This window comes from Kogia breviceps, chromosome 8 (genome assembly GCF_026419965.1).
Source record: "Kogia breviceps isolate mKogBre1 chromosome 8, mKogBre1 haplotype 1, whole genome shotgun sequence".
Lineage (NCBI taxonomy): Eukaryota > Metazoa > Chordata > Mammalia > Artiodactyla > Physeteridae > Kogia > Kogia breviceps.
In genome coordinates this window covers 21,213,802-21,240,034 of record NC_081317.1, presented here as the reverse complement: position 1 = coordinate 21,240,034, position 26,233 = coordinate 21,213,802, and the positions used below count along the sequence as shown (strand labels likewise).

At 39.0% G+C, this 26,233-nt stretch overlaps 1 protein-coding gene and 1 long non-coding RNA gene across 2 annotated transcripts in view; one reads left to right on the top strand and one right to left on the bottom strand.

Annotated features, from left to right (window-relative positions):
* Nucleotides 1-9,401: 9,401 nt before the first annotated feature.
* On the bottom strand, nt 9,402-22,593 carry LOC136794730 (uncharacterized). The gene is made up of 3 exons (XR_010841889.1): nt 22,132-22,593; nt 11,744-11,866; nt 9,402-11,566 (listed from the first exon to the last, which is right to left on the bottom strand). It is a non-coding gene; the product is annotated as an uncharacterized lncRNA (long non-coding RNA).
* Nucleotides 22,594-22,661: 68 nt separating this feature from the next.
* HSDL2 (hydroxysteroid dehydrogenase like 2) overlaps nt 22,662-26,233 on the top strand; it is a 70,222-nt gene continuing 66,650 nt past the window's right edge. The window contains exon 1 of the mRNA XM_059071568.2: nt 22,662-22,940. Within this exon, the coding sequence (XP_058927551.1) occupies nt 22,924-22,940 (17 nt within the window). The 5' untranslated portion in view covers nt 22,662-22,923. The remainder of the gene's footprint in view (nt 22,941-26,233) is intronic.

Below are 26,233 nucleotides of genomic sequence, written 5' to 3'. Positions count from 1 at the left end.
TTTTTTAGTCTAGTTTTTTGTTTGTTTAATTTTTTTTTTTTTTTTTTTGCGGTAACGCGGGCCTGTCACTGCCGTGGCCTCTCCTGTTGCAGAGCACAGGCTCCGGACGTGCAGGCTCAGCGGCCATGGCTCACGGGCCCAGCCGCTCCGCGGCATGTGGGATCTTCCCAGACCGGGGCACAAACCCGTGCCCCCTGCATCGGCAGGCGGACTCTCAACCACTGCACCACCAGGGAAGCCCTGTTGGTTTAATTTTTATCTCTTGGCCATGTGGCATGTGGGACCTTAGTTCCCCGACCAGGTATTGAGCCCGCATCCCCTGCATTGGAAGCACACAGTCTTAACCACTGGACTGCCAGGGAAGTGGCTTTTATGTTCAATTTTAAACTTTTTAATTTTTTTTTTTTTTTTTTTTTTTTTTTTTTCGGTCTTACGTGGGCCTCTCACTGTTGTGGCCTCTCCCGTTGCAGGCTCCGGACGCACAGGCTCACCGGCCATGGCTCACAGGCCCAGCTGCTCTGCGGCATGTGGGATCTTCCCGGACCGGGGCACGAACCCGTGTCCCCTGCATCGGCAGGCGGACTCTCAACCACTGCGCCACCAGGGAAGCCCAAACTTTTTAATTTTATAAGTAATATATGAATATATTCTCTTTTTGAGTTTTTTAATCTTTTATTGTGGAAAATTTTAAACAAAAATAAATGGAATTGTTTAATGATCCCCAGCTACCAATCACTTATAATTTTAAAATTATCAGTGTAGAGCAGTAGTTCTCAAACTTTAACATGCATCAGAATCAGTTGGAGGGCTTGTTAAACAGAAATTGATTGTTTCTGCTTCAGGGGTGGGGCCCAGTAATTTGCAGTTCTAGCTGGTGCTGTTGCCACTGATAGTATGGGAACCAAACTTTAAGTGTCCTTAATGTAAAGGGCTAAGATTCATCTGTAGCCACTACTTGACCAAAAGCTGTTTATTTTGCAGCCCCTAACCCTACTACCCCTTAGCTTCAAGCATGTGTTTCTGGCTAAACCCAAGGCAGACTATATTCCTAATAACTTTTTTTTCTCTTAACCTGAACCCACAGAATGTACTTTTCCACAGTTATTCTCAGGCATCTACTTCTGAGAACTGATAACAGAATTTTTGCCTTGTCCCCACTTCACATTGTTGCTTCATCGTCCATTTTTGTCATGAGCAACTTAAGTGTCTATGAAGTTTTCTTCTCACTTTTTTTCTAATAGTCTTACAATAGTCTTACTCTAGGACTTTATACATCAATATTCTGACATTCTTTTTTCATCTATAATGTCACCCACTCTCTACCATTCCACTTAATTATTTTAGGTAAAATTTACATACATTGAAATCTACAGGTTTGTTTTTTTTTTTTTTAAGGATGCATCCATGTAACCTTGTAATTTACACCTCTGGACTGCTTTTAAAGAAAAGAAGATACTTAAGTAGTTGACTTAAAATAAGTTTCTAACTATTGATTGAAATAGTTGCATTGACTAAAATAGCATTTACTTAGTTTTATTATAACGGCAGTTAAATATTTAGAAACATTAGACTAGATTCTTACCCAACAGTAAACAAAATAGATTTTTAAATGAAATGTAAAAATTCCAAAGCCTATAGAAATCCAAGTTAACAGTTATTAATTTCAGAAGACAAAATCGTTTGACTATTAAAAAAAAATTCTTGTTCACAATGTGAATATAGTGCTGACTCCTGCAACAAAGTTTCTTTGGCCAATGATATGGGAGATGCTCAAAATATTTAGTAACTGGCACTAATTGGGTATCAACCATTCAAAATTAATGTCCTTAAACTACTAGTAGGGCCAAACCTTTGTATATTAGCTGGGTACCAGCATGGATATAACTTCACGACAGTGGGCAATGTGGCAAAGACTCAGTTGTATCAATAACTTTCTATGTACCTTCATTTCTTAGCATGCCATGGTATTTGCCCTCTATCTGAATCAAATGCATCATCTACATATCAAGCCTCTCTGCTCTTTTCTCATTAGCCCAAGACAATTAAAGTGGCACTAATGGGTAGGAAAGCAAATAGAAATATAAACATTAGCACTAAATTCACAGGGTAGTACTTTGTTGTGAAAGTTATCCACCTGATCTGGAGTATCATTATATGATCTTCTAGATGTTATAAACACAAATGTGACAAATTGAAACGTTGCAGAAAACCTTTAGAATTCCATGAATGTATTCACAGGCCTATTTAAGAAACATTTGCCTGAAACAGTTCTCAAACTTGAGTCATTCCAGTACCAGTTCCATAATTCTTACTCTATCCATGTACCATCTTCACTCTTGTTTACTTAACATTTTTCTTTAAATCACCTCACTTTTTTACCTCAATATTTTTATTTTAAAATTATTTTCTTTTATATCACTATCATAAATGGAAAAACCACGATCACTTGCCATAAGAGCTGTCATAAATAAAAACAAATACAGTGAAAACAGAAAATGTTACTAATTCTACCTAGATACTATTATCTACTAAAGGTTCTGGACCAGAGGCCTATCTCTCCTTTTAATAAAAAGGGAGAGGGGGGGCTTCCCTGGTGGCGCAGTGGTTAAGAATCCGCCTGCCAATGCAGGGGACACGGGTTCGAGCCCTGGTCCGGGAAGATCCCACATGCTGCGGGGCAACTGGGCCCGAGAGCCACAACTCCTGAGCCTGCGCGTCTGGAATCTGTGCTCCGCAACAAGAGAGGCCACGACAGTGAGAGGCCCGCGCACCGCGATGAACAGTGGCCCCCGCTAGCCACAACTAGAGAAAGCCCTCGCACAGAAATGAAGACCCAACACATACATACATACATACATACATAAAGAAAGAAAGAAAAGAAAGAAAGAAAGGAAGACTTCCCTGGCACTCCAGTGGTTAAGACTCTGTGCTTCCATTGCAGGGGATGTGGATCCCTGGCTGGGGAACTAAGATCCCGCATGCAGCAAGGCATGGCCAAAAACAAATTAAACATTAAAAAATAAAATAAAAAGGGAGATTACCAACAAAGTATTGATGTAAGAAGTATACTAGCACCAAAGCAACTATACTCCGATAAAAATTGATTTAAAAAAAAAGTATACTAGCACCAAGAGGAAACTTTTCTTCTGTCTCTGTAACCAAGCAGGACACTACAGGGCCTTTCCAGAACAGACCCCACCCACATATCCTCTGCTTTAGCTCCTCTCTGAAGTACCCGGATAATAGTGTTTGGGGAGTTCCCTGGTGACCTAGTGGTTAGGATTCGGGGCTTTCACTGCAGTGGCCAGGGGTCAGTCCCTGGTTGGGGAACTGAGATCCCGCAAGCCGAGCAGCCAAAAAAAAAAAAAAAAAAAAGTTATCTGATGCACATTTCCTGAGTTGTTTTACAGATGCTAAACCCACCATCAAATGGAAGAAATTACCTACTTGATGATCATGAGCATAGCCCCCAGACCTACTGGCATGTAAGGATTGATAATGTTGGCCCCTGTGACACTGCTCTGCTACCTCACCACCAACCAATCAGAGAATGTGCATGAGCTAATCACAGACCCTGTGACCACCCCCAGCCCTCACCTTGCCTTTAAAAGTGCCTTGCTGAAACCCATCGGGGAGCTCAGGTGTTTTGAGCACTAGCTGTCCTAAATTCCTTGCTTGGCACCCTACAATAAACGCTTCACTTTCCTTCACCACAACCTAGTGTCAGTAGATTGGCTTTACTGCATGTGGGCCAGCAGACCCAAGTTTGGCTCAGTGACATTTCCAGCTTTCTAAGAATTTCATCAGGTAGATATTCAATTTAACACATCAAGTAGATGTTGAATTTTGGCATTTGAAATTATCTTGGTAATGGGGTATATGATTGTGAGATAATGGTGTAGCTTTTCTCCTTATTTCATTTAATGCAGCAAATTACTGTCATAAATTTCTTCATGTCAAGCCATTCTTGCATTCACAGAATAAATCCTACTCTGTCAAGGTACATTTTAAAAAATACATTGGTACATTTGTTTTGCTAATATTTTTTATTACAGTTTTAATATCTCTATTAATAAATGGGATCACTTTAGAGTTTTTTGTGGTCTCTCTATACAGTTTTGGTATCAGAATTCTGGCAACTTCCTCTGGTAAATTAGAAGACCTAGTTTTAGTTCTAGTAATGATTAACTTTTAAATAACATACTTAAATCTTCAAATTCAGAAGCAAAAAATGTATTCAATTCAATGTACTCCACTCTGAGAAATGAAAGAAAATAGCCCTCCACTAACTCTCTCCCTTCTTTATAGTCAGTTTTGTCAGAGGATTATTATTTTCACATTATGTAAATTTTCTATGGGGTCCTAATCATCACATTACATTTTATAAATAGTCACACTTATTTAGACATAACTGACAGTGTTGTGTTTTTTAAATTCATCTTCCAGTTAGTAGAATAAATTTTCAAGATTTTTTTTAGACGGGATCTTGGGTTATCTGTTTCCTGAGTCCTTACAAATTCTATTACTTATCTAAGGTAAAACTTAAGTTGATGAAGAACTATTGAGTCACTCCCCCAGAAAACTCTATAGCTATAGTCCTTCTCTCCTTCAGCATCATTAAACTATGGTGGAAAAGACTGAAGCCAGTCTTTTTCCTTCTGTATTAACTGTTTCTTTGGGCAGATACTTGCAAAAGTTTTTCTTCATCTTTGAAATTTAGATAATTATTTAGGATATGTCTTATTTTGAATCTATTAATTTTTCTAGAAGCAATCTTATGGGCAATTCTCAGACCCCATCTAAATCAAACCATCTGCAGAAGTTGACAATTCCTTCCTCCTTGATACACTTTTATCACTTGGTTCTCAGGACACTGCATTTTTGTTATGTTTTTCTACTTCTATGGCCACTCCCATCTTCCTTCCTGGTTCTGAACTCATGGCATTCAAATACTTTCAAGACTCAGTCTTTGACCTTCTCTTACTATACTTACTCTCTTGATACAGTTTAGGGTTTTAAATATCATCTATAGCCTGATGATTACCAAATTTTTTTCTCTAGTCTCGAACTCTTCCTTGAACATCAGATTGGTAGTTCCTAGTTGGGACCAGTCAGGTTCCCATCTCAGAGCCCTTTGTACCTTCTGTTCCCTCTTCCTGGAATGCTTTTCCCCACATGGTTTGCTCCTTCCTGTCCTTCCTCACATGTCACTTTCCCACTAAGACCTTTCCTGACCACTCTATTTGGAATGGGAAATCATGCATACTCACCCTACCATCTCTCCTCCTCCCTGCTTTATTTTTCTCCTTACTCTAACATATATAACTTACACATTTTATTTATTGTTCATCTCCCTTCGCTAAAATGTAGAATCAGTTAAAGCAGTGATATTCGTGTGTGTTTGCAGATGTATTCTTAGCATCTAGAACAATGCCTGGCACATAGTAGCCAGTATCTTATTAAATTAATACATGAAACAGGTTGTACCTTGCAGAGACAATCTTTCTTTTGATTTGGAAATTATTTACTGTATTCAATTTGTGTTAAACTTGTTCTATTTTCTCCCTTAGCATTACTAACTAGTTATTTATTGGTCTCTGATTGATCATTTCCTTATTTTTATTTAATGTCGTATGTTTTTTTCTCTTAATATTTTGTATGATTTTCTCAAGCCTATTCTTTCCAACCATAACTCAGATTTCTATAGTATTAATTTGATTCCTATTTTTAATGTGTTTTAAAATTATATAATTTAATTTTTCTCTTTATTCTTTCACTAGCTCTGCCAGCTTTTTTCTTTTTTTTATCTCATTATTGTCTTACATACATACTTTTTTTTTTTTTTGGCCATGCCATGCGGCATGTGGGGATCTTTAGTTCCTCAAACAGGATTGAACCCATCCCCCTACAGTGGAAGCATGGAGTCTTAACAACTGGACTGCCAAGGAAGTCCCATATTTACATTTGTTTAATTGAAGTATAGTTGATTTACAATGTTGTGTTAGTTTCTAGTGTACAACAAAGTGATTTTAGATACACACACATATATATTCTATATGTATATATAAAATATATATATATTCTTTTTCAGATTCTTTTCCATTATAGGTTATTACAAGGTACTGAATATAGTTCTCTGTGCTATACAGTAGGCCCTTGTGTTCATCTGTTTTATATATAGTAGTATGTATCTGTTAATCCCAAACTCCTAATTTACCCCTTTTCCTTTCCTCTTTGGTAACTATAGGTCTGTTTTCTATGTCTGTGAGTTTGTTTCTGATTCATAAAAAAGTTCATTTGTATCATTTTTTTTTAGATTCCACAAATAAGTGATATCATATGATATTTGTCTTTCTCTTTCTGATTTACTTCACTTAGTATGATAATCTCTAGGTCCATGCATGTTGCTGCAAATGGCATTATTTCATTTTTTTATGGCTGAGTAATATTCCATTGTGTATATATACTGTATCTTCTTTATCCATTCATCTGTTGATGGACATTTAGGTTGTTTCCATGTCTTGGCATTGGGGTGTGTGTATCTTTTTTTTTTTGGTGGTACACAGGCCTCTCACTGTTGTGGCCTCTCCCTTTGCAGAGCACAGGCTCTGGACGCGCAGGCCCAGCGGCCATGGCTTACGGGCCTAGCTGCTCTGCGGCATGTGGGATCTTCCCGGACCGGGGCACAAACCAGTGTCCCTTGCATCGGCAGGCGGACTCTCAACCACTGCACCACCAGGGAAGCCCTGGGGTGTGTGTATCTTTTTGAATTAGAGTTTTCTCTGGATATATGCCCAGGAGTGGGATTGCTGGAACATATGGTAGTTCTATTCTTAATTTTTTGAGGAAACTCCATACTGTTTTCCATAGTGGCTGCACCAGTTTACATTCCCACCAACAGTGTAGGAGGGTTCCCTTTTCTCCACACCCTCTCCAGCATTTATTACTTGTAGACTTTTTAATGATGGCCATTCTGACCCATGTGAGGTGATACCTCATTGTAGTTTTGATTTGCATTTCTCTAGTAAATAGCGAAGTTGAGCATTTTTTCATGTGCCTGTTGACCATCTGTATGTCTTCTTTTTTTTAAACAAGTCACTGTTTTTTAAAAAAATTATTTATTTTATTTATCTTTGGCTGCATTGGGTCTTTGTTGCTGCGCGCAGGCTTTCTCTATTTGCGGTGAGTGGAGGCCACTCCTCGCCGCGGTGAGCGGGCCTCTCATTGTGGTGGCTTCCCCCGCTGCGGAGCACAGGCCCCAGGCACGCAGGCCTCAGTAGTTGCGGCTCACGGGCTCCAGACCGCAGGCTCAGCAGTTGTGGTACACAGGCCCAGCTCCTCCGCAGCATGTGGGATCCTCCCAGACCAGGGCCCAAACCCACGTCCCCTGTATCGGCAGGTGGATTCTCAACCACTGTGCCACCAGGGAAGCCCCATCTGTATGTTTTCTTTAGAGAAATGTCAGTTTAGGTCTTCTGCTCATTTTTTAATTGGGTTGTTTGTTTTTTTGATATTGAGCTGTATTAGCTGTTTGTATATTTTGGAACTTAATCCCTTGCCAGTCGCATGGTTTTCAAATACTTTTTTCCATTCTCTGTGTTGTCTTTTTGTTTTGTTTATGGTTTCCTTCGCTGTGCAAAAGCTTTTAAGTTTGGTTTATTTTTTGCTTTTATTTATTTTGTCTTGAGAGACAGACCCCAAAAAACATTGCTACAATTTATGTCAGAGAATGTTGTGCCTACGTCTTACCTATATTTTAAAATCTCATGCTTCATGGAGTCCTTGTTTAATTACCTAAATAGGGCAAAGAAGTATTTTGCCCAAAGGTTTCCTCTTATCCATGTTTGTTCTTCCTTAAAAGTACAATTCATATGTTTTCACATATTATATTCCTCTACTTCATTTGTGATTTTTTTTTTTGCGGTACGCAGGCCTCTCACTGTTGTGACCTCTCTCGCTGTGGAGCACAGGCGCCGGACGCACAGGCTCAGTGGCCATGGCTCACGGGCCCAGCGGCTCCGCGGCATTTGGGATCTTCCCGGACCGGGGCACGAACCCGTGTCCCCTGCGTCGGCAGGCAGACCCTCAACCACTGCGCCACCAGGGAAGCCCTGTGATTGTTGTTTTTGGCATGGGTTTCTGCTAGAATTGTTTTTCCTTGTCTGTGTAGGGCAGGGAAGGGTACCTTATTTTTGAGTGATGGTAGTTCTATTCTGATCTTAAATTTACTAAAGAATAGTGTGAGTCATTGAGAGATCATAAATCTCTCCACTTACCTGTGAATTATTGATTTTTTTTTTTTGCTTTTGATTCAGCTAGAGGGCTAGATATCAGTGGTTTATATTCTCATTTCACCTTTCAACTACTTGGTGGGTATAGTGGAGGGGGAGTGACTATGTCAGGGTTCAGATCAGTAGACTACTGGCAAGTAAGGTATGCCTTCTCTCAACACCTTTTTACAAAATACTTTGAATATTCTGCTGAGTACCCACATTTGGTTGGGCACCTTTCCCTCCACTCTTGTTAAGATAAGAAGGTCCTCCTCACAGAGGACTGGTTCTATTCTATAACATACAATATAGCAGAATTAAATATAGATGTGTGTGTAGGCATGGGTAGGTATATATACTTATATTTCCAAGCTTTACCTGCTGAGAAGGCCAAACAATGACACGTCATTAACTTATGCCCACATTTTAATTTTTAAATACTGTTCCCCAGTAAAAAGAACCAGGACTCCTCAGAGAAGTCATTGTTTCCAGCGCTGCAGAAGCAAAAATACTAAATGAGCCTAGAGTATCTTGAGGCGCTATAAAGTAAAGAAGTACTTATAAAATGATAGGGACATGCCAAAAGGGCACAGGAGTCTACTGAAAGATCTCCCAGTGACCAAAAGGGAAATAGTTTGAGCAACAAAATAAGTAAATAGTATTGTATAACCTATGAAGTAAAACAACCATGAGCCAATACTGATACAAATAAATAGTTGAAGAAACAAATAAGTGAAGGAAAAGAGATAGCTCTTCCTTACAGATGAATTCTAGTTAACACGCATAGACAGAATATGGGAAATAGAAAACCATCGTTAGAATAATTGCTGCAGATAAGATCCACCAATGGATGCTAAAATTAGTGAGCAAAATTTTAAGAATAGGATGGCATAGTCTAAAAGTATCTCCCCTGAGATATTTGTTAATTATAAAGAGAAAAATAGTAATTTTGCAATAAAGAAACCCAGCAGATACCATCTTAGCTAAGCAATCAAGGTTAAAATTAACAGTAATATGACATGTTGACATGAACTCCTGATAGACTGCACTGACAAGGTTACATTGCTCCTATGGTATTTTGGCCAGAAATACATAACTCAATCTAATCCCAAGAAACCACTAGACAAACTTGAAATTCAACAAAATATGTTTTATTTGTTGCACTCTTCAAGATAGTCTGTATCATGAAAGACAAAGACTGATGAAATGTTACAGATTGGAGGTTACAAATGAGACACTGACAACTAAATGCAGTGTGAGATCCTGCAACAGAAAAGGGAGATTAGTGGATAAATGGATAAAATACAAATGATATTTGTTTTCTGTTGTTGTGTAACAAATTACCATGTGCAAATTTAGCAGCTTAAAAGAATACACATTTGTTATCTTAAAGTTCTGTAGATCAGAAGTCCACATGGGCTTGACTGGATCTCTCCTTAGTCTCACAATGCCCAAGTTAAGGAATTGGCCAGCTGAGGCTTTTATCTGGACTGTCTGGGAAGAGTCAGCTTCCAAGCTCTTTTATGTTGTAAGAATCCAGTTCCTCATGAATGTAGATCCAAGATCCCTGTTTCCTTGCTGGCTGTCAGCCTGGGATTCTTGAGGTGATCTGTGTTCCTTCTTAGGTGGCCCCCTCCATTTTCAAAGCAGCACTGGTAAGGCTAGTCCTGCTCATATTTTGAATCTCTCTGACTTCTCCTTCTGCCTTCCTCTTCTGCCATCAGCCAGAGAAAGCTTCTGCTTTTAAGGGCTGTTATCTGAGTCAGGTAATCTCTGTTTTCTAAAGTCAGCTAATGTGGAACTTTAATAACATCTGCAAAATCCCTTCCAAGCAGTACCCACAATTAGTGTTTACAAAACCAGGAAATGGGAATATTGTTGGAGGGAAAAACCTCTAGAATTCTGCCTACCACACAAATAAAGTCTGTAGTTTATTTAATAGTATTGAGTGATTTAATTTCTTAGTTCTGATAATTGTATTTTGATTATACAAGAGATTAACATTAGGGGAAGCTGGACGGAGGGCATTCAGGAATGCTCTGTAGAAATTTTACAATTTTTCTGAATGTCTAAATTTTTTTCAAAATAATTTAATACATAAATTATTAAGCATAATAATAAAATGACCACCAAGGAGAACTTGAGAAATTGATTTCAAAGGCAAAATTGAAGGTCCTTTTATGTCCTTTTCTAATCTCTCCCACCCCAGTGTAAAGAGTGGTAATCCTATATCCTTGCTTTCCTTATAGTTTTAAGACATTTGTGCAAATTCCTAAACCATAAGAACTTTATATAAATGGTTGAATATTTTAATATTCTTCTGCCATTTGTTTTTTCATTCAATATTATGATTCTGTGATCAATTCCATGTAGTTCATTAATTTTCAATGCTGTGCAGTATTTCTCTATGAGAATATGCCACAATTTATCCATTCTCTTGATTGATATTTGAGTGGTTTCTAGTTTCTCCTTGTTGTCGTTGTGCTATTATAAATATTTTTTCTCTGAATATTCTTGCACCTATCTCCTGAGGCACTTACAGAGATTTCTCTAGGTCCTACAGGCTAGGTTATATGTTCAGGAGTGGAATTGCAGAGTCATGGAATTTGCTAATCTTCATCTTTACTTTGTTTCCAATGTGATTTTATCAATTTTCACTGCCACTATTATCAAGTGTTTGAGAGCTCCAATTGCTCATACTCTAAATTGGTATTGTACAATTTTAAAATTTTGCCAGTGAGTTTAAAAATGCCTTGTGTTTGGGCTTCCCTGGTGGCGCAGTGGTTGAGAATCTGCCTGCCAATGCAGGGGACACGGGTTCGTGCCCCGGTCCGGGAAGATCCCACATGCCGCAGAGTGGCTGGGCCCGTGAGCCATGGCCGCTGAGCCTGTGCGTCCGGAGCCTGTGCTCCGCAGCAGAAGAGGTCACAGCAGTGAGAGGCCCGCGTACCACACACACAAAAAAAAAAAAAAAAAAAAGCCTTGTGTGCCCTAAATTTTCATTTTCTAATTATTAATACAGTTGAATATAATGTCATATTTTACTGGCCAATCATGAATATCTGTAATGTATTTTACCTATTTTTTTCCATTTGACTATTGTTGTTTTTAGGTGTCCCTGGTAATAACTATAGTAGATATCTTCTTCCAGAATGTGGCTTCTCTTTTCATTTTCTTTATAGTGTCTTCTGCTGAACAAAATCTCTTAATTTTAACAAAATAAAATGTATCAATCTTGTTTTGTTTATGTTTTGGGCCTTTTGCTTAAGTTTCTGTTCAGTATTATACCATAGTTCCTGTACAGTAAGACAAGAAACAGAAGTAAAAGATGTGAATATTGGAAAGGAGAAAGCAAATTCCCATTATTTGCAATTGATATAATTATATAGAAAAATCCAAAAGTTTGTTAAAATTAATGAGTTTAGTAAGAAGTCTAGGTATGAGTACATGAAAATCAGTTGCATTTTACATACCAGCAACGACAATTAGAAAATATCACTTAGAGGGAATTCCCTGGAGATCCAGTGGTTAGGATTCCACGCTTCCACTTCAGGGGGCACGGGTTCAATCCCTGGTTGGGGAACAGATTCTGCAAGCTGAGTGGCATGACCAAAAAAAAAAAAAAAAAAAGAAAAGAAAGAAAAAAGAAAATATCACCTAGACATGGTAATCCCATTGCCACAGAACTATACACTTAAAAATAGTTAAAATGATAAAATTTGTGTTTTATACATTTTATCACTCACACACACAAAGGAAGCCATTAAATTTTGTATAAATACAAAACTAAAAGATACGAGGAATAGATCTAACCAATATCTGTAATACCTTATGGAAAGAAAAATGAAACTGTATTAGGAAAGACCCAGCCTAAAGAAGTGATGTACCATGTATGGAGTAGAAGATACTAAATTGTAAAGATATAGTTTCCCAAAGTGATCTATGGATTCAGAGCAATCCCAAGCAATATTCCCAGGAATTTGATGAAATGATTTCTAGAATAAGACAATCTTGAAGAATAATAATGTGAGAGGATTTGCCTCACCAAATCTTAAAATTTATAAAGTCAGATAATCAAGAAAATTTAGTATTGCCATAGGGATCGATGAATTATTTAATGGAACAGATGTGGGCATATATGAAAACTTGATGTAGGACACAGAAGGCATTTAGATCACTGGGGAAAAGAGTGGAAGTTTATCTCTACCTCATTACAAATATATCAATAGATATCAGCCTCATACCCACATACAATGAGCAGCTCCAGGTGACTCAAAAAGGAAAAGCAAAATTTTTAAGCTTTTAGAATAACATTTAGGAAACTATCTTTATGACTTCAGGATAGAAAATGAGTTCTTTTTTTTTTTTTTTTTTTTTTTTTTTGTGGCCTCTCCCGTTGCGGAGCACAGGCTCCAGACACGCAGGCTCAGCAGCCATGGCTCACGGGCCCAGCCGCTCCGCGGCATGTGGGATCTTCCCGGACTGGGGCACGAACCCGTGTCCCCTGCATCGGCAGGCGGATTCTCAACCACTGTGCCACCAGGGAAGCCCAGAAAATGAGTTCTTAAACATAATTTCAATTTAAAGACATCCACACTTTAGTAATTCCACTCCTGTATGTATATAACCTAGAGAAACTTGAAATGTGCAGTAGGAGACATATGAAAGAATATTCATAGCACCACTGTTCTACATAATAAACATATGCAAATAACCCAAATGTCCATCAACAAGAGAGAAGGGCAAATAAATTGTGGCATAGTCACACAATTGAATAGTATACAGCAGTGAAAATGAATAAACTACAATAGGCAATGATATAGATAAATCAAAACAAAATACTGAATGAAAAAGCAAATCAGGGACTTCCCTGGCAGTCCAGTGATTAAGACTCTGCATTCTGGGGGCACAGGTTCAATACCTGGTTGGGGAACTAAGATCCCACATGCTGTGCAGCATGGCCAAAAAACAACAAAAGAAGTAAATCTGAGAAAACTATATATACTAAGATACCATTTCTATAAAGTTAAAAAGGAAGCACAACCAAGCAAAGCTAACCAATATATTGTGTACACACACACACACACACACACACACACAATTTTATGAAAGATGACAAGGGAAAGATAAACACAAAACTCAATGGTTACTTCTCGGGAGGAGGCAGGGAGATGGAATCCAGAGAAGCACATGACTCATTTTCAGTCCTTTAGCTGGGTGATGGTTTCACAGATGTTTATTATTATCTCATAATTTACATATATATCATACATATTTTGAATGTATCTTATACACACACACACACACACACACACACACAAAATCTAGCCTGTTTCTGTCAGCATTGATATAGGTCCCCAAACCTCATCATTTAGGGCAGCATTTTTCAACCTCAGCACATTTTGGATGGGATATTCTCAGGAGGATGGGATGTACTGTTCTGTGTATTATATAGCATGTTTAATGGCATCCCTGGACTCTATTCACTAGATGCCAATAACATCCCCCACACAAATGTGACAACTAAGAATGTTTCCAGACATTCACAAATATTCCCTGGGATGCAAGTTCCATTAAGAACCATTGCCTTAGGGATATCCATATTTTCTTCCAATTAATTCAATCATTTAAAATGGTGGGTTTAAAAAAATTTATGTAGCATTATTAATAAGGTTTAAAAATTTTTTAATAAGCTTTTTAAAAAATTTTTGAATTTTATTTTATTTATTTTTTTATACAGCAGGTTCTTATTTAAGCTTTATTGTTTAGAGCAGTTTTAGATTTACAGAAAAATTGTGAAGATAGTACAGAGACTTCTTATATGCCCTATACCCAGTTTCTACGGCTAACATCTTACATTAGTAGGATACATTTGTTACAATTAATGAACCAATATTGATACATTGTTATTAACTATCATCCATACTTTATTAAGATATCATTAGTTTTTACCTAATGTTGTTTTTCTGTTCCAGGATTCCATCCAAGATACCACATTACATTTAGTCATCATATCCTGTTAGGATCCTCTTAGCTGTGACAGTTTCTCAGACTTTCCTTGTTTTTGATGACCTTGACAGTTTTGAGGAGTACTGGGTTAGGTATTTTGTAGAATGTCCTTCAGTTGCAATTTGTCTTATATTTTTCTCACAATTAGACTAGAGTTACAGGTTTGGGGGAGGTTTATAGAGAAAAAGTACCATTTCATCACATCATATCAAGGATACATATTATCAACATGGCTTATCACAATAGATGTTGACTTTGATCACCTGAGTTGGTGTTTATCAGCTTTCTTCACTGTAAAGTTATTTTTTTCCCCTTTTCATACTGTACTCTTTGGAAAGAAGTCACTATGTACAGCCCACACTCAAGGAATGGAGAGTTATTCTGTACCTCCTTAAGGAGGCTGTATTTACAGAAATTATTTGGCATTCTTCTGTACAGGAATTCTGTCATTTCTCCTCATTTTTAATTCATATAATTATATCACTATCAACTCATGGATATTTATTTTATACTTTGATTATAATCCAGTACCACTTTATTTTGTTGCTCAAAGTGTTTCAGTTTTAGCCATTGAGAGATCTTTCAGTTGACTTCTGTACTCCTTTGACATACCTCCATCAATGTGGGGTGATTTGTTTTGGGTTTGTTTGTGGTCTGTTTTGAGTACTCCCTTACTTTCTGGCACTACAAGATGCTCCAGGATCATCTTGTATATTTTCTGCCCCAGTCCTAAAATGAGTCATTTCTCCAAGGAACCCTGGTTCCTTTTATTGGAGTATAGGGTTAGAAACCAAGATCTGAGTATGAGACGTGCTCATTTCTACTAGAAATAAGATTTAAAAGAAAAAATATCTTTTTTTAGTTTCAGTGTTTTGGAGAGACCCAGCCTGTAGTAGGATTTTTATCTTATAATCAGTGTTTATTTACTCAGCTCAGTTTACTTTGGTTAACAGTTGCACACCTGTCTTACAGGTCATTGTTAACCCTTCAGCAGCCCCTAACTTCAAAGTTTCAGTTATGGGTCAGGAAACTGAGTCCTGGAAAACCAAAATGTGTGTCATATTGTCTCTTCTTCAGTTCTACCTTCTTTACCATCTTGGAATAGACCTCCCAAGGGTGGCGGTCTTAATTTTTCCCTGGTCCACCCAAGTCACCAGTCCTTATTTCTTCAAATTTCAGATTACTGCTGGGCTTTTAGGACAATCTCATTTACTTTCTAAAAAATGGCACTGAGTTATTACTTGGAAGAAATGCTTGTCAAATCTCACTGCTTTCCTTAATTTGGATACAAATTGTAAGGTATTCTTCATAGTTTTTGGTAGGGTTGTGTCAGTTTCCTAGTTTCATTATACTTGAAATTTCTTCTCTGGTTTAGGTTCATTTTTGTTCACTTCCCTGGAAGTTCTGTAACAATGAATGACCTTGATTAAATATTTCCACTCTTCTCAAGCAGCCTTGAATCCTGTCTTTCACCAGCCCTTATCAAGATTCTCCCTTAACTTACCTATTCCTAACCAGTTAACTAATGTGTGATTCACCCCAATGTTTTCAAAGAAGCAGAGGTGGAGGAATAGCTGTGAGTAGGATAGCAGAAGAAAAAGGACAAGTCCTTTTTTTCCCCTTTTCCAAGAACCTGTTACCTATAACTCTTATGCCCTGAACTGAAGTTAGCTTCCTATAATAAGAGTTGATGTACCTTTCCTTGGTATTCCATTTGTCTACAGATATATGAAGTTGATACATATTATAGATGCCTATAATATTGTAAATGTTCTTATATGGGACAAAATAGTTCCTTCTTAGGAATCTGAGACCATATCTTTAATAGGATATATAAATTTTATTTGCGACTAGAACAAGGCCTTTGCTCTGGCCATTAAGTGAAACCTTCCCCTAAAATATTTTTTTTCTTTTTCCCCTAAAATTTTTGATACAACTGTTTAACAAAGAGTCAGATGGATTGGTTAGAGTATTACCTATTTTATTTTTACTTATTTGCCCTTTGTGGAAATAGTCTTGTGCAAAAATCTGATCATAGTTTATAAGGTCAGTGGAAAGGTTCCTGCGATGCCAGACGACTGGATAGAACTACTGCTCTCCCTCCCCAGTATGGTTCTAAAAGATGTTTACTTCATATGATCTTGCAGGGCACCAGACAAATATTCAACCTTGAACAGGCAAACAAGCAAAAGGTCAGTGGCAGAAAAGCAAAACAAAAGAACAATCTGGAGGACTTCTCTATGAGAATATGTTGCTCATGTAACTGGAAAAGCAAATCTGCTCCCCCCACCCCTTAGAGGTGGAGGATTACTTGTATCAGAGGATAATAAGTCTTCATATAGCCTGTCTTCTACTGGAGCAGTAGGAGTAAGAGACCTTAACCAAGAATTTAATTTAGTAGAGGGTAGTAGGAGGATGACACCTACAAGAATTTAATTTGGCATAGAGGAAAGACATGGGGGTAATTCCAAAGTTTGGTATTTGTGTAGCAAAGTAGTGGCCATTAAGAGATAGATGGCTCAATTATGGGACTGATTCTTAAGCTAACTTCAAATGTCTTTTTTTTTAAATGCCCGGTAGGCACAGTTTGAAAGCTAGAAGATTAAAAAATAACTGGTATTGTTCTGAAGTATAAAATCATAAAATGCTATCTTTATAGTGAGCAGGGTTGAAGCTATGTTGATAACAGAAGAATCAAATGTTTCTCTTTCTCAGCTTGGAAAGAGTACGTGTACTCACAGTAGAGTACTGTGTCTCTGAATTAATACCGGAGTTTGGGAGATGTGGGTGTGTTTGGCATAATAGTCACTTACTGGACCCCAGGAAGAATTAGGGGGAAATATCTCCAAGGGAATTGGACTTGGAATACCTACACCCACCGTGGACTCTCTTGCTAAAGTCATATTCTAAATAGAATGGGTAATTTATGCTTGGGAAAATGTTTGGCTTAGGAAAAGAGGATGGATCTTAATATATGAGACCAACTCCTGTGAGCAGGGCATGGGATTTCCTGAAAGGGGTAGAGATATTAAAGACAATTTTAAAGAAGGAAATTTGAACAAAACTGATACTCTCAGGGAGAAAAGCAGATATGAAGATGAGGAGCAACGCTAGGGATTTGGCTGTGTTCAAGAGGGAACCCCTTGCAGTGGTTTATAGTCTTTTGATGCTTTTGCCTTGAGACAAAGTTCATTTAAAAGTTAGGTCTAGATGCATGTAACAGAAAACCAAAAATAACAGTGCCTTAAACTAGATAAAAATTTATTTATCATGCAAAAGAAGCCTAGAAGTAATGGTTTCAGGGCTGTTATGGCACTCCATGTTCATCAAAGATCCAGTCTCCTTTTTGTTCTATTATGTGAGTATATGGCTTTCAGTCTTAAGGTCACAAAATGTCTGGAAGCCCTTTAAAGAAGTTTTCCCAGAAGTCTTCCCCAACATCTTCCGCTTACCTCATTAGCCATAATTTGGTCGCATGGACACCCCTAGTTGCAGGGGAGGCTTGAGAGATGCACTGCTTTTGCTGGGCATACTGCCACCTCTAATAATAGAGATATACCGTTAATAAGAAGTGGAGATGTGTAATGGGTAGGCAGATACTCTGTGACATAGCAGTTGTTACATAAAGTTATTATTTATATAAATATAGATAGATAGATAGATAGATAGATAGTAATTCCCTCATATAAACCTCAACTCTTTGGCAAAGAGTTGTGTGGGGATGGTGTAGTAAACAAACCAACGGGCTTCCCTGGTGGCAGAGTGGTTAAGAATCCACCTGCCAATGCAGGGGACACGGGTTCGAGCCCTGGTCTGGGAAGATCCCACATGCTGCGAAGCAGCTAAGCCCATGTGCCACAACTACTGAGCCTGCGCTCTAGAGCCTGCAAGCCACAACTACTGAGACCACGTGCCACAACTACGGAAGCCCATGCGCCTAGAGCCTGTGCTCCGCAAGAGGATAAGCCACCACAATGAGAGGCCCATGCACCGCAACAAAGAGTAGCCCCCGCTCACCGCACCTAGAGAAAGCCCACACGCAGCAACAAAGACCCAACGCAGCCAAAAATAAATAAGTATTTTTAAAAAGGAAAAAAAACCCCAAAACAAACCAACAGAGCAAAAAAGTGGAATATGGCATGGTCCACACACCTACTCCACTACTTGCACTCATGAGAGGGAGCAGTTGTCTGCTGAGGGAACTGTTTCCTGGAATTCTACGAGATGATCAAGCTGCAAAGTGGGGAAAACCCACAGTGTGCCTTTGAGCAGGGGGAGAATTAGAAAGCTAGGTGGGAGATTCAGGAGGGTTCTGAGACAACTGCTCCCCAACTGCAAACTTTCTTTCATGTATGTTATAGGGGAAAGTTCACCCTTGAAGGAGTTATGGACAAGGGGAAGGCTAGTTCCGCTCGTGGTTGCAAGATAGATGCAGCTGTTCCAAGCATCACATCCAGAAATAACATTAGAAGAAAAGAGGCAATTTATTCTGTGGTCTCTTTAAGAAGGAAAAAACTTTAAGAAAAGAAAACCTTTCCAAGCAGACCTCACATTTGCCAGAACTAGAAAATACCAGCTGCTAAACAAGGCATTGACTGGTGAACAATGATATACACACAAAGGCTTTTACTGCAATATTGTTTATTATATAGACAATATTGAAACACCTTAAATGTCCATCACAAATGGTAAGATTAATATGGAGTATATTCGTGTAAAAGAAAACTATGCACCTAAGATAGGCTGGGAACTGGGATGTGGGACCCTTTACTGGACAAATGTCTCCTCCAGCAACAGAATACAAAGAAACTATAAGGGGCTAAAAATAACTGCATGCATGGCAGTGGGGTGATTATGAACAATGTTACAAAAAGGCCACAAACCGACTGCCACTTGTGAAGTGCCTGGAGCAAAAGCAGGGTACTGCGCATGATCCCTGCACACAGCACCACCCCGGGGGTGGGCAGACCACCTAAGCCGCCCCTCCTTCCCGATTCACCATCTGCCCCTACCCTCGCTCTATTTAAGGAACCAGCCCGCCCTCCTTGGAGAGTGAGCAAGGGCACCTGTTTCTTGTTTTCACTCCCAATAAAGGCTTGCCTGAATTTCTCCTCTGGTCTCTTATCAATTTCTATTGATTAAAGAGTCCAAGGACCTAGGTTGGTAACACTTATTTTAAAAAAAAGGTGAACTTTGGGGTATAAACTTGGAAAGATGTTTATGATACATTAAGTAAAACAAAAAAAGTTTCCAAAACAACAGAATATATATAATTTCCCCTATGCTTTTTAAAAATCAATCAAAATCTATATAAAAATTTCAAAGTCTTAAAGGATACAAGCCGAACTGTTAACAATGATTATCTCTGAAGGGTGATATTAGAAACTTCCACTTTCTCTAGATGTTGGAATAATGTATTTTCAGAAAAATATAGACATTAAAATACAGCAATGAAGTTAATATCCAACAGTTACTAATTAAATGACTGGCAACAATTCACTGAGCAATAAAAGGTGCAGTTGGGAAGATTTGGTACCTTGTCAGAAACAACTGCTATACCCTCAAAACCCCAAGGATTTCCCTTGGGGTTAAAGGAATGGAAAGTTTCAACAGATCCCTGACTCTTCCAATGCGCTTGAAAGCATCTGCTGTTAGTCACATTGGATTGCTGGCCTTTGACCAGCAGTTAGTAATTTTATATTTGACTGAAGAAGCCTAGGATATCTTAAAAAGCAAGTTGAAAAATCACAATGGCAAATTACAACACACTAAAGCAGTGTTTTCCAAATGGTAGGTTATGATCCAAGAATGAGGCATTGAAATAACTTTGTAGGTTATGATCAACTTAAAAAAAACCCCCCAAAAGCAGGGTACTACATAATAGATTCAAGTAAAATAGAAAACCGTGTACAGGGTCTGGATGAGAAATTTATGTATGTGGGCTATGGTCAACAAATTTGAATTCTACACTGCATTCTACACTTTAAGAAAATATACCCTTATGCAAGGTCAGGGTTAGAAGAGTCCTAATTTGACAGTAAGATTAAACTTGTTTTCAGTGTGATATCCTTTGATATTTCAACCACTTTTTAAAATTGGAGAATTAAACTTGATAGGCTTTTTTTGGCTGTGCCGCGTGGCTTATGGGATCTTAGTCCCCAACCAGGGATCAAACCCCCACCCTCGGCAGTGAGAGTGCAGAGTCCTAACCACTGGACGGCCAGGGAAGTCCCAAACTTGATAGACTGTATTTATTTATTTATTATTTATTTATTTGGCTGTGCCAGGTCTTAGTTGCGGCACGCCAGATCTTTGTTGTGGCGTGCAGGATCTTTCATTGCGGTGCTTGGGCTCAGTAGTTGTGGCGCAAGGGCTTAGTTGCCCCACAGCATGTGGGATCTCACTTCCCTGACCAGGGATCGAAACTGGAAGGCAGATTCTTAACCCCTGGACCACCAGGGAAGTCCCTTGATAGACTTTAGAAGTCACAAAAAGTAAAGATAAGTTTGACTATTTTATGACAATTTGTTCTAATGATAAAAAGTATTACTTTCTTTAAGGAACTTAAAATGTATGCCTCCTCTTATTTCCCCTTTATGAGGGTCCTATAAGGAACCTCATGCTATTTTTGCCTTAATCCAAGTCAGATTATAATGTCACAATATTGTTAATAAATTAACATTTTGCACTATTGTATAACTGTGAATTTTAAAATACCAGTGCCATCTAGTGGTTACTCTCAAGAAGTTTCCTCTCTCGGTTATACACTGAAGAGTAGAACTGCTCTTTTGTAGGGGAACTGCAAAACCGTTTTCCAAAGTGACTGTGCCATTTTACATTCCCACCAGCAATGTATGAGGGTTCCAATTTCTCTACATCTTGGCCAACACTTAGTATTTTCCATCTTTTCTATTATAGCTATCCTAGTGGGTGAAAAGTGGAATCTCACTGTGGTTTTGATTTGTATTTCCCTAATAACTATTGCTCTTGGGCATCTTTTCATGTGCTTGCTTGTTCGTTTATCTTCTTTGGAGAAATGTCTATTGAGGTCCTTTGCTCACGTTTAAATTGGGGGTTGTTCATCTTTTTGTTGCTGAGTTGTAAAAGTTCTTTATAGATTCTGGATACTAGACATTGTCAGATATATGATTTACAAATATTTTCTTTCATTCTGTAGGTTGCCTTCACTTTCTTGAATGAGTGGAGAGTAAGCTTTTTCACCTAACAGTCCCTATCAATACACTTTCTAAAACACCTAACATTTACAACAGTCTAAAGAACACATTAGTGGGGACTTTCCTGGCGGTCCAGTGGTTAAGAATCTGGGCTTCCACTGCAGGGAGCACAGGTTTGATCCCTGGTGGGGGAACTAAGAGCCCCTATGCCGGCCAGTGCGGCCAAATAATAAATAAATATGAAGATAACCTTTAAGGAAAAAAAAGAAAACCACATTGGTTACTCCTTGTTCCTTCTACATAAGCAGAGAATGTGCCTTTTTTTGCCCCACTGTATCTCCAGTGACCAGCACCCACTCGGTGCTAATATTTCTTGAATAAGTAAATTCCTCCGGAGTCTCTAAGGACTATACCACAGATCTCAAATTCAAATGCCTATGAGACTGGCAAGTGATATAAATGAAGAGACATTTAGGGCTTGTAATAAAAGAGAGAGTACATATCCTATTTCCAGGTTACTTTCTTTATCTGCTTGCATAACCTCATCATCCTGTTCTACCTCTTCAAAATAGAATTTTTTCACGTCTACCTAAAAATATCATGCCGGTCTCTAGTTCATTAGAGTAGCTGAGTTATGTCCAAGGTATACGAAAGCAGTACCGGCTCCCCGAATTCACCTTATTCCACCACTGAGTCTGGGAATTTCCTCGCCGAGATATTGGCTAAGAGTCGAAAAATCAGAGTTAATTCAGTTTTTCGGTGCGACTATTGCAGATCTCTGATCCAGAAGCTGCCCCTCACCACAGAGCTGTTTATCTATAGTCCGGCCGGCTTTAGTCCAGATTCCGCGGGAGAGTCGAAATGCGCCGCTGGCCGGAAGAGTGCTTATCTGCCCAGGAAAAGCGTTCTTAAGAGGGGCCTCCGAGGGCGCGCGTGCAGCTGGGCAGGCGTCCAGGTGCCAGCGAGGGGACCGAGAGCCAAAGTCCGCTGAGAAGCCGCACCTCAGCCCTCAAGATCCCTGGTGAACGACTCAAACGCCCCCCACGCCCCCAATCCGGCAAAGGAACTCAGCGCTGCGGCGAAGAACCCTTCACAGGCCGGGAAAAGGTGTACTCAGCGGCTGACGCGCCCAGCACTCTAGCCGCGGGCTGGAGACCAATTGTCACCGTAGAGCCCCAGCAAGAGGGGCGGGGCGGAATTGTCTCTCACAGCGCTTGCGCGTAGGGTCGGTTTCCAGGGGCCAGGCTGGCGGGAGGCGAAAACCAGCGCCGAGCGCCACGGAGGCCCACTGCGTGCGCAGGCGCACTCATCCACCTCCCGTTTCTTGGAGCGCCCAATTCTCCCGCAGGCCTCGGGGCGGGGCCCCGGGGGTCGGGGTCTGGGGCGGGGCTAAGGGCGGGGAGGAAGTCACCTTCTCAGTATCCGCTCGCTGAGGCCTTTGTCGACACCGCCTCCGATCTGCAACAGTCATGTTGCCCAACACGGGGTAAGGGGAATCGGGAGCCGCGGGGAAGAAACCCCGCCGGGCGAAGTGGATGGCATGGGTGGCCCTGCCCCCGCGGTGGGAGGGTTAATGAAGCTGCCCGGCGAGGTCTGGAACGCTGGTCCGCGCTGGACACAGTGTTCCTCGAATCTGCGGTAACTTGTGAAAAGTAACGCAGAGTTGTGTACTTCAGGGTGGCAGTCATGTTAAATCTCTTCCACAGGTAAAGGTTCCAGAGTGAGGTGTCCCGCCGCCCCCAAGGTGGGTCCCACTTTGGGTTTAGCAGTAGCTGCGTGCCTTGCTGAAGGCCGCGAGTTCTAGGTGAAAGGTCACTGGAACACTAGTGCACCTAATGAGTCTCCACTTATTCGGAACGCTGGATTCTGGAAGAAGAAAATAATGGGGTGTTTAAAAAGATTTCAAATGAGTAACAAACTAAAGTAATCTTAAAGTGTGGGTATCTTTTGGGGAGGGCTCTTTTTCACTTTAAAAAGATATTTAGTTGTGGTAAAATACACATAAGGAAAAATTTGCCATCTTAACCATTTTTAAGTGTACGGTTAAGTAGTATTAAGTATGTTTGCACTGTTGTGCAGCCAATTTGCAGAACTTTTCCGACTTGAGAAACAAACTCTATACCAGTTAAACTACTCCTCTACCCCCGTCTCATTCTGTTTTGTTTCTATACTGTATGGGTGTTTTGAGCTGAGTGCCAAGTCCGTTCTGTAATTTGCTTGAAACATATAGGTACGTTGCCAAAACACTTAAACAGCTCAGAAGGTTGAGTTTCCTTATCCTTAACTTTCAGCGTCCTACTTACTCTCTGGTAGGTTTCCAAAGATATTCTGTGCATTTATAAATATATTTGGGTACACAGTCCTAAACACACCCCACTTTAAAAAATAGTAGCAAAGTCCCTTCTGGGTCTTGGTATTTTTAGCTAATATGTCTTGGAACATATTTTCAGTACATGTTGATCTTCCTCCCTTTTAATAGTTACATGGTGTTCTGTTTGTTTAACCAACCCCCTGTCATTGGATACCAGATCATTTCTAGTTTTTTGTTACTTAGTCTTTGCTGCAATGATTATCCTTGTATTCACCTGTTTGCACATATTTGAGTGTATCCATATGATAAATTCTTGGAAATGAAGCTGTTGGATCAAAGAGTATAGGTAATTAAAATTTTGATAGCTAATACCAATAGCCCTCCAAAGAGATTGCACATCCAAAAGGATGAATGAGATTTCCTAGTACAACACGTTGGCAAACAGCAAAATGTTTGATAATAAAAATATTTGTTTTGATAATAAAAATCTAACTGGAGAAAAAAATGGCACCTCATTATTGTTAAAATTTGTATCAAAGAGTGAGGATGAGGATCTTTTTATACGTTTAAAGCAGCAGTTCTCATCAAGGAGCAATTTTGACCCCCCAGAGCACATTTGGCAATATCTGGTTGTCACAATTGAGGGGGGTTGCTACTGATGTCTAATAGGTGGAGTCCAGAGATGCTGGTAAACATAATGCACAGGATAGCCCCCTTCAACAATGAATTATCTTGTCCAAAATGTCTTTAGTAGTGTAGAGATTGAGAAATCCTGTATCTTTTTCTTTGCCTGGCTTACACAATTAGGTTTTTGGTTGATCTCTAAGCTCTCTAGTGTAAAAATATTTGTTCTATATCATATGTGTTAGAAATGTTTTTCTCTGTTTCTTTCATTGCATCGAGTTTGATTATCCAATTTGCTTATCATGCAGAAACGTGTCCTTTTATCGAGTCAGAGTTATCAGTCTATTCTTTTTTTTTTTTGGCTGCACCCTGTGGCATGCGGATCTTAGTTCCCTGACCAGGGATTAACCTGCGCCCTTGATAGTGAAAGCACGGAATCCTAACCACTGGACTGCCAGGGAATTCCCCTCAATCTATTCTTTTAAAGTTTTTGTGTTTTTGTGACAAAGCTATAAGGCCATCTTAAACTAAGTTTTTTGTTTTTTAATTTGTAAGTATTCTGTGGGTTTTTTTCCCCACTCAAATTTTTATCTACCTGAAATGAAATACTGTTTTGCATACTATTTTGGCATAGGAAGTGAGTTAGGAAACCCACTTATTTTGGTTCAGATGGCTGGCTGTGCAGTTGTTCCAGCACCATTGACTGACTAGTTATTTTTTTCTTTGTATTAGAAATTCCACCTCTGAATTCTTGTATATATATCTAGCGGTCTTTTTAAAAATTCTATTACGTTGGTCTCTCTATTCCTGTACCAGTACTAAGCTATTTTAATTGCTCTAGTTTTATAAAATGATTTAGTATCTTGGAAAGCTAGTTCCTTCCTCATTTGGATTTCTTTTCAGAATTTTAAGTGATTGTTTTTCTTTCCTAAAACAGTTAAAAAGTTCCATCACGTTTACCATGATTTTGAGGTCCCAGAGAATTTTGGTAAATTGTAGTGTAGGTTAACTCTGCTTCAGTAAGTTTTAGGCGTCTACCAATAGTACTGAGGAATTTGGAACCTTTTTTTCTTTCTTGCCTTCTATACTCTGGTGCTAATGCTTTAGAGATGGAGGAGTTCCTTAGTAGTACAGCCCGGTCTTCAGGTTAAGAGGCAAGCTGCCTTTGCCCTTCTTTCTGCCAATTCCTGAGACCTTGAGCATGAAAATGTCCTTTATCCTACTGGGAATCAGTCCAACTAAACCAAAGGCAAAGGGGTAGAGCTTTTTTTTTTTTTTTTTTCCCCTCTCTTTGCTTCCTCATTTCTTTTTTAAAAATTTATTTTAAAAAATTTGTTTTTATTTATTTATTTTATTGAAGTATAGCTTATTTACAATGTTGTGTCAATTTCTGCTGTATAGCAAAGTAATTCAGTTATACATATATCACCCACATGCCTTCTTTTTCATATTCTTTTCCATTATGGTTTATCACAGGATATTGAATATAGTTCCCTGTGCTATATAGGACCTTGTTGTTTATCCATCCTGTATATAATAGTTTGCATCTGCTAGGGATAGGGCTTTTTAAAGCAACAATTGGGACATTTTCACGTTTAAAAAAAATCAAATCATTTTAACACTATTTATACTACCTTTTGTATAAAAAGAAGGGAAAATTATACACACATACACACACATGATGTGTCTTATGTATGTGTCTGTGTGTGTTTGCATATTTTTCAAAACAAAAATATGAGAAGGATAAGCTAGAAATTAAGGAATCTAGTTACCTATAGGCAAGGGATTGAACTTCTTTGAATATACACATAAGTTTTGACTTTTAAACCATGTAAATGTTTTAC